The sequence below is a fragment of the Haliotis cracherodii genome, unplaced genomic scaffold (genome assembly GCF_022045235.1).
Source record: "Haliotis cracherodii isolate W230 unplaced genomic scaffold, xgHalCrac1.p SCAF_2, whole genome shotgun sequence".
Lineage (NCBI taxonomy): Eukaryota > Metazoa > Mollusca > Gastropoda > Lepetellida > Haliotidae > Haliotis > Haliotis cracherodii.
In genome coordinates, this window is record NW_027266275.1 from 36,128,698 (window position 1) to 36,137,395 (window position 8,698).

The following is an 8,698-nucleotide window of genomic DNA, read 5'->3' on the forward strand; positions in this document are numbered from 1 at the left end:
AATTTCTAAATAGCAAAAGGCAGCAGTTCAGAATGTACGTGACACACCTGCAAAGTTTGATGAAAAAATATTGAACGGTTTATGAGTTAGGCAGGATGCACACTTCGACCATTATTTTTGATGCATGCGTTAGGGTGCGATTTTATCAACACACAATATGCGAATTACATGCGTTCTGTCATGCGATGAACTATGCGATAATTGTCTTTTCATTTCTTTTAGAATTAAGGCCTCTAAAATAGCTTGCCTTGTCCTTTTGGAGGAGTCTGAGGATGAGTGAGTGAGTGAGTTTGGTTTTACGCCGCTTTTAGCAATATGCCAGCAATATCACGGCGGGGGACACCAGAAATGGGCTTCACACATTGTTCCCATGTCGGGAAATCGAACCCGGGTCTTCAGGGTGACGAGCGAACGCTTTAACCACTAGGCTACCCGACCGCCCCAGTCTGAGGATGAAGAAATGGAGGAGGAGGAACTTTGTGCATGTCTGGCAATGTTTGAGAAAGAGAAAGGGGGAAAGAGAAAATTGTGGATCCATCCTTTCACCAACAATCGTCTGGATGAGGGATCCTACCATCGTTTGGTGAAGGAACTAGAATGGGATTGTGATGAGTTCCATGGATATTTCAGAATGTCGAAAGATATGTTCGATTACGTTTTGGCGAAAATTAAAGATGTCATCAAAAGACAAGACACACGGCTCTGCAAGTCCATTTCACCTAGGGAGAGATTGGCAGTTACATTAAGGTCAGTTACTTTCATTTAGCGTTGGTTTAAAAAAGAACAAAATTCAAAATCATTGAATATGATCTTTAATTCTTAATATCACCCACTGTGTATGGTACAAAATAAGATTTTAAAAATCTAAATAAAATACTATTTGTCAAATATTGTGAGCCATACTCTTTGTCAAATATAGTGAACTATACTCTTTGTCAAGTATTGTGAGCCATTCTGATTGTCAAATATTGTTACATATTCCACATTGGTGGTTGGTATTCAAAAGTACCCTCTTGCTGTGGGTAATAACTTTGATTGTAGACATCTGAACCAAAAGTAGCTTCGTGGAACACCTGAGCAATTTTGATTTTGACCATGCTCTTGCTGGATTCTGAAAGTTGACTCAGTTGAGCAGCATATGACATCATAGGACACTGGCAAATATTTTATCCCGTTGTTCTTGCCTCTCCTGGTTTCTCTCACGACTCTCCGTTAACATCGACACTATTTGAGATGACTCTTTGTTGTTGGATTATTGTTTCACTTGTTTCGTTTTGGGTGGTGCGGGTGAAGGAGAAACAGACCTTGATGAGCAGCTTGGAGAGGAAGACACAGACATGCTACGTTTCTTCCGCCTGAAATAGATAGAAATGATAGTTAATGTTTTTACATATCAAATGAAAAATGTGCTTTTTATTTTCAGATATCTGGCCACAGCGGAATCTTTCACGTCTCTTTCCTACAACTATAGAATCGGAGCAACAACTATTGGTCTCATTGTGAAGGACATCTGTGCTGCTATCTGGCAGACAATGCAGCCAGAGTTTATGAAGGTGCCATCAACATCTGATGATTGGAGAGAAATAGCCAATGGGTTTGAGGAATCTTGGCAGTTCCCAAATTGCTGTGGAGCTCTCGATGGAAAACATGTAGTGATGAAAGCCCAACCCAACTCGGGATCAGTATTTTACAATTACAAAGGCACATTCTCCATCATCATCCTGGCTGCAGTTGATGCCTAGTACAGGTTCATCACAATTGATGTAGGATCATATGGTATGAACAATGATTCTGGCGTATTTCGCTCATCAAAATTTGGACAGGCACTCAAAAATGAATCTCTCTTGTTGCCACAAGACAGTGCACTCCCAGGAGCTGAGGAACTTGGAGAACTCCCCTACGTATTTATTGCTGATGTACGTTTGCCCTTGCTGAAGAATCTCATGAGACCATATGGAGGTCGAGGAAGAACAGAAGAGGAGCGTATTTTTAACTATCGCCTCAGCCGAGCCAGGAGGATAGTCGAGAGTGCTTTTGGGATTCTGGCTACAAGATGGAGAGTGTTTCACACCAAAATAATGACGGAACCGAGCACAGCAAAGGAAATTGTAAAGGCAACGTGTGTTCTTCACAATTTCCTTCAAAGTGCTTCTGGAACAACCAACGAAACACTCACCCAGACCATGCACGAGATGAGTGTTCAACGCTAGCAGGGCTGTCCAATTACACTAGACGAAACAGCAAGGTTGCTGAACAAATCAGAGACACCTACAAGCATTACTTTAACAATCAAGGACAACTAACCTGGCAGACCGAACTTGTGAGGAAAGGCTTGTTTCCAACGAAAGATTAATGAACTTACATAAGTTCAACTTGTTCTTGCAGTGGGGATATTTGTTCGTCATCACTATAGAGATCATCTTGTTCCTGGACGTCAGCGTCTTCTTTGTCGCTTGGCATGTTGCTGTCAGTGCTGCAGAAGAAGGGGATTGTTGACTTTACTTATCTAATTTGAAACAGTGATAGCTTTGTTTGACATAATTTTATTACCAGTAAAATAGTAAATAGTTTACCAATCATCCTCCATATAATCATCCAAGAACACAAAGGACTTAAACCAGGACCATTTTGGTTCCTATATGTCGGCAGTGCCAGCACCACCTTTTCTGCTTTCTTTCAATTCTCTTTTTTTGCGCTTGTACGTGTCCTTTAAACTTCTCCAACAAGTTTTAGCTGAAACAAATAAACACTATTGTAATTTTTAGATAAAATATTGCAATTGAAGTTTATCATGCTGTATTTCCTTTTTTACTTACCTTCAGAAGTGCTGACATTCAGAGAATTTGCAATTGACGTCCAAATATTATCGATGACATCAATATCTCTATAATCTTTGGACCTATTGTCATACAGAGTTGGGTTTCTTTCGACGAGACTAATCACCTCGTCATTGTTGATGCCGGAACATTTAGCTTGCTTTTTGCCTGCCGTCCTGTGTGTTGATGCACAAAAACACAATAAAATACAGTAAAATACAATAAATGTATAAGATAAACATGCACAAGCGTGTGATTTGGTAGTTTACATTGCATCATAGGAAAACGGAAAATAACGGAGCAAATCACCTGTTTCATACAACACGAGCAGCCATGTTGTTGGAAAACCCCTTTCTAAATTGCCAATTTATGACGTCATCCATGGATTTCCCTTGTGATTTGGAATGCGTTGCGTTAAAAATAGGAGCACCTCCTATCCAAATCGCATCGCATGGCATCGCAATCAATTTTCGCACGAAGTGTGTGACCTTAATGACAAAACCACTGCTTGTGTTTTTTCGATCACATCCCACGACGCAACGCATTGAAATTCGGACGTAGTGTGCATCCCGCCTTATGCTCCGAAACGTGACGGACGGACGTATGGACGGACAGACGGACGGAGCCCGTTTCTATATTCCCCGCCAACTTTGTTGGGCAGGGGATAATTATGGTAGCCCTGAGCCACCGTCTCAAGGGAGGTCTCATCTCCCACAGAATACACAACATGAGGTGTCCGAAAAAAGGAGGTGGTTCAGGTGTATCAAGGAGGTCAATAATGAATATTCTGTCCTTCAGGTCAATGTCTTTGGTGTAGTGTTCTTGCACTATTGGCCAGTAGACCTGATACAAGGTCTTGTTTACAAGCTGGTTGATGATGGTCATTCACGATACATACTGACGTCAACGTTGTGTGAAAACAACTCCACCATCCCTGTCTGACAAGGATGGCCACTCTCTGTCTGATATGATAATCAGAGCTTAATTTCCCGATATAACAGGCCTGTGAGGTTATGAAACTACATACTTTTAGGCGATAAGTACCTCCCTGGCGAGTGTTGACGTCACCCGTCAGCCTGACCACCCGTTCCCGTTAGTCGCCACTTACATGTACGACAAGCATCCTGCAGTTTTGGTGAGTTGACGATGTATCACTTCACCGCACACAGTTGAGATATAGATTGTTCTTAAATCATGTTTAATAGATCTAGATGAAAAGAACAAGAAAAATGGTATAATCTGTATTTGATGACAATAGATAAATACATGGTTGAAACAGATTGAGACATTTAGATTGTAAAGATTCAATAGAGACATCTGACTTGGTTCAGATTCCAATGTCAAGACAGGAGAGAATATAAGCTTCCGTCAAATATGATAGTCTCCCGTCATCATTAAAAACAGGACCCTTGAAGATCCAGGGTGGAATAGGTCTTCAGCAACCCACGCTTTCCGTAATGTGCTTGTCGTAAGTGGTAAGATGCGACTAACGGGATCGGGTGGTCAAGCTTGCTGACTTGGTTGATGCATGTCATCGTATCCCAGTTCCGTGGATCGATGCTCATGATGTCAGTCACTAGATTGTCTGGTCCAGACTCAATTATTTACAGACCGCCGCCATATAGCTGGAATATTGCTGAGTGCGGCGTTAAACAACAAACCAACTAAACCAAATGTTTCGATTGTCTGTTGTCTGTGACTTTATGCCCTAAAACTACCAAAAATAGTGCTAGCCCACTGAGGTAAAAGGCCATATTGTTTAATCTCTCAGTGCCGAGAGCAAGACAGATAAAGAACAAGTACCATCTTTTAACATTTACTGGTGGACGCGGCCGGGGATCGAACAACCAACCTTCTGCTCTTCGGGCATAGTGGGGTTGATACGAGTGATGTTAGAGTGAGTGAGTTTGGTTTTACGCCGCTTTTAGCAATATTCCAGCAATATCACGGCGGGAGACTCCAGAACTGGGCTTCACACATTGTACCCATGTCAGGAATCGAACCCGGGTCTTCGGCGTGACGAGCGAACGCTTTAAACACTAGGCTACCCGACCGCCCCTGTGATGTTAGAGATAAAACCTCAAATTGGTATTCTGCTCACAAATATGGTGCCAACACTTTAGGATTCCAGTAAGAATATTGGCCCCCAGTAACCTATGCTTGTCGCAACAAGCGTCTAAAAAGATCAGGTAATTCTCGCGGACTTGGTTAATATCATTAATCGATGCTAAAGATATCAATCACTGTATTGGCACCTAAACTAATTACATTTTATTTTAATCACGGGGACACAGGTCGTCCAGTCGTCTAAGGCGCCGTAATGAAGAGTTGCATCCCTTGGGCACGCCCAAAACCTATGATCGTGAGTTCGAATTCTGGGTCGCCTAGATTATGTTTCTAGGTTTGTCAGCACCATACATGTGTTCGTGTGTTTCACCAAAGTGGAAAACGTCTAAGACCTGCATTGCATTTGGCTTGTGATATTACTGGAATCGTGTTCAAAGCAGCATTAAACTCAACCCACTCACTCGCCAAATAAAGATTGCTGGTGATGATATATATAGAAGAAATATTTTATATATATCAACCTTTATTTCACGTACTGAAGAGGCCACAGGCCTATAGTACAATTTGAAGAATATACAATTTTATACAATTTATGTACATATCTCACCAAATCACCTCACGTCATTCCACATCGCATCTCAACACAGTCACATATTTTCACACATACCGTACAACCCCATACCCTGTAATTTCATAATTTCTATTTTACCATATCACAACTTGTTATATCATACAACATATTCTATAACATCATATCATATTGTATCATTATTATAAGATCATACTATATAGTATTATTTCATATACCATTATCATATCATAACATACCATACATACCATCGTACCATATATCACACCTATATTATATCACATTATAACATGTCATATCACACAACACATTAGCAATTTCATAGCTTGTCCCATCATATCTTATCATATCATACCATATAATGCCATGTCATTCCATGCCAATTTATATCATATCAATCAATCAATATTTATTCAACACTGGAAGACCGCAAGCCATATAATGTGTACACTAAAAAACAGTATTTACCCAATTTCTATAATACACATAACATATTGCATCATATCCCCTCATGTATCATATCACACCATAACACTTATCATATCATATCATATCACATCATGTCATTTCACATCATATCATTTCATATACATATAACTATACTAAACCCTTTGTAATATCACGTCCCACAATATCATATGACAGCCTTATAGTTTAATACCATTTCTAACTCTTTTCTTTGTAGTTTATTCAAATGGCAAAGATCTATAACAGTGTACTTAATGTATATACACAATAGTTTCCTAATACCAAGCAGCTAAGATTATTCTTTCATAAGGTTCTGTCGGTATAAAAAGGCATAATATATGTACATGGAAACATTTTGTAAGATACTTCTTTTTGTGTTTGACAGCAGTGTTACAAATTTAATAAAATTAAGGTACCTGTAATAATAAGCTTGCAGGTATTTTTCTCTAAGGTGTAAATACACTGGACATACAAGTAAGAATGCAAGTAAATATTATAAAAAAATGACATGTGCAATTACCTGGAAGAAATGATATTTTAACATTAACACTTGCAATGAACAACAAGAATGACTCATGCACAAGCCAATAACAAACAGATTTATTCATAGACGTCTGACGTCAGCAGTGTTGCTCTTGGAAATTAATCCTCCAGTGCATATAAAAGGTGAAGACAAATGCGTGTTGGTATCACTTTCTTTCAAGATCTCGAGAGTGTCATATCTGAGCGTTACAAGGTTTTCATCCGATAAACATGTCCTTGCCTATACCATCAGTCAACTCCTCCACGTCTGGATCGGAGGGATCTTTCAGGATCGCTGTGATGGGAGCTTCGGCAGTAGGTAAGAGCGCCATCATCAACCAGTTAATCTATGGAAAGTTTCTCCGAGGCTACGCGGCCACGATACAAGAACGCTATATTACGGACATAGACGTGGACGGCAGACACGTCGTGCTTGACATCTTCGATACCCCCGGGGCCTACTGTTTCGCCAACGTAAGGAAACTGGCCATGACCAACGCCGATGCCTTTGTGTTGGTGTATTCTGTGGGAGACGAGTCATCCTTTGAGAACATGGCTAATCTGAGACATTTGATTGTCCAAGAGAAATCTGTTGACGTTCCTATCCTTGTTGTAGGAAACAAGACTGATCTGACAACCACCGATCGCTTCATATCCAAAGACAAAGCTCAATGCATGGTGACAAGCGGCTGGAATCACAGCTATATGGAAGCCTCTGCCAAAGACAACGCCAACATTTCCGAAATATTCCAGCTGATTGTGAGCCAAACAAGATCCTATTTAACCGACAAAAGACGGCGCATGACTACGCCAACTGCCGCCCTAAAGACACTTAGACGCAAACTGACGAGGTCCAAAACCTTCAATTAATATAAAAGTTCTCACCATGGTGGTGGTCACCGATTGAATGGTCTCACTGAAGTGCTGATTGTTATGCTTGAACATTATGATGTTTTTGTGATGAATGTCCGCACTTAACTGAATATTCTAAGCATGATAGGTTCATATAACTGTGTAGTTTATTGTATATAAAATATTAAATCTGAAGCCTATTGTTCTGTGTTTTTTCCAAGCAGTGGATATTCAGACTGGCTACTTCTTGCTTAACAAAGGTATAAGAATCTATAACGAAACGTCACTATTTTAGTAACATAAAGAAGTCGTAGACATAAACGTTCTGTCTACCTTGTCATCCGTTAACTTCCATGAAATCCCTATCAAACGAAGCTACATAACTGCATGGCAGCTGGTGGCGCATGTCACAGACGGCTACCACTTAGGCGCATGATCCAAGTACACGATTCATGATTCTAAACTATTATTCATACGAGGCCGACTGAAGGAGTAATAAAAAGACATCATATATTCATACATGCATACAGAGACAGAGAGAGAGAGAGAGAGAGATGTGTTCAAATTGATCCATCCATCCATACTCTCTAACAGCAACACGAGAGAGCAACACTGGTGGACACGCATGGAGTAGCTGATCCTGTGTTGTTCGATTCCCTTGGACATGGCGACATTATAATTGGAATGTTAAAATGTTCTGAACCTGTCATATTTCCATTCTTAACAATCTTATTAAACAAGCTCTTTTATTCTGAGGTATTTCCTGGCGAGGGAAGCCTTTAATGGGTCATTTGCTCTATTTTTGTTATTGAAATATCAAGATACTCAGTTGAAATTTCAAGTTATTATCTTGAAATTTCAATAATAAGAATTTAAGAAATGGCCCTAATAGACTTCCGTACCTGACTCCTTGACAAAGTCAGTCATAATTCCCTTACTTAAGAAAGGAAACAAACAAAATCCAGATAATGACCGATAAATATCTCTTTTGTGTGTTCTACAGTTTATACCTCCATATTAAAAACCAGACAACTAATTGGGCAAATGTTAGAGATAAATGTGACAGAAATTCAAGCTGGTTTTCGACGGGAAATTCTGCAATGGATCATGTTTTCATTTGCAAGTGAACAAAACTGTTCCCTTTGTTGACTTTCGAAAGGCACTCGACTCGTATTAAGCTTTGAAATTGTTTCTTCGCATCTGGTTTACGCGGGACAAAGTTAAGTGCCCTTAAAGCCATTTGTACCTCGATGAAAACATGTGTAAGATTCAGCGATGGTGTGTGCTAGACTGTCATATCGGTTTAATACAAGGCTGTATATTTAGCCCTCTTTTATTTTAATTCTTTATCAATGAAATTTAATTATCTTTGGAAACTTTAGAC

The 8,698-nt window shown here is 39.8% G+C and overlaps 2 protein-coding genes across 2 annotated transcripts; both read left to right on the forward strand.

Moving 5' to 3' along the window:
- Nucleotides 1-460: 460 nt before the first annotated feature.
- LOC139467592 (uncharacterized) lies at nt 461-1,742 on the forward strand. Its single transcript, XM_071249124.1, has 2 exons — nt 461-747; nt 1,424-1,742. Exons 1-2 carry the CDS (start codon nt 461-463, stop codon nt 1,740-1,742), a joined length of 606 nt encoding a protein of 201 aa, XP_071105225.1.
- A 36-nt stretch (nt 1,743-1,778) lies between these two features.
- On the forward strand, nt 1,779-7,332 carry LOC139467593 (uncharacterized). Its single transcript, XM_071249125.1, has 3 exons — nt 1,779-2,108; nt 2,386-2,491; nt 6,677-7,332. The coding sequence occupies exons 1-3, from the start codon at nt 1,779-1,781 to the stop codon at nt 7,330-7,332; spliced, it is 1,092 nt and encodes a 363-aa protein (XP_071105226.1).
- Nucleotides 7,333-8,698: the final 1,366 nt, after the last annotated feature.

What these genes read in the sequence shown, in the direction of transcription:
- LOC139467593 (XM_071249125.1), top strand. Translation starts at nt 1,779, where the DNA reads ATGAACAATGATTCTGGCGTATTTCGCTCATCAAAATTTGGACAGGCA. An exon ending in CGAGCACAGCAAAGGAAATT is followed by an intron (nt 2,109 to 2,385) that starts GTAAAGGCAACG and finishes TTGTTCTTGCAG; the next exon opens with TGGGGATATTTGTTCGTCAT. An exon ending in TGCTGCAGAAGAAGGGGATT is followed by an intron (nt 2,492 to 6,676) that starts GTTGACTTTACT and finishes GAGCGTTACAAG; the next exon opens with GTTTTCATCCGATAAACATG.
- LOC139467592 (XM_071249124.1), top strand. Translation starts at nt 461, where the DNA reads ATGGAGGAGGAGGAACTTTGTGCATGTCTGGCAATGTTTGAGAAAGAG. An exon ending in AGATTGGCAGTTACATTAAG is followed by an intron (nt 748 to 1,423) that starts GTCAGTTACTTT and finishes TTTTATTTTCAG; the next exon opens with ATATCTGGCCACAGCGGAAT.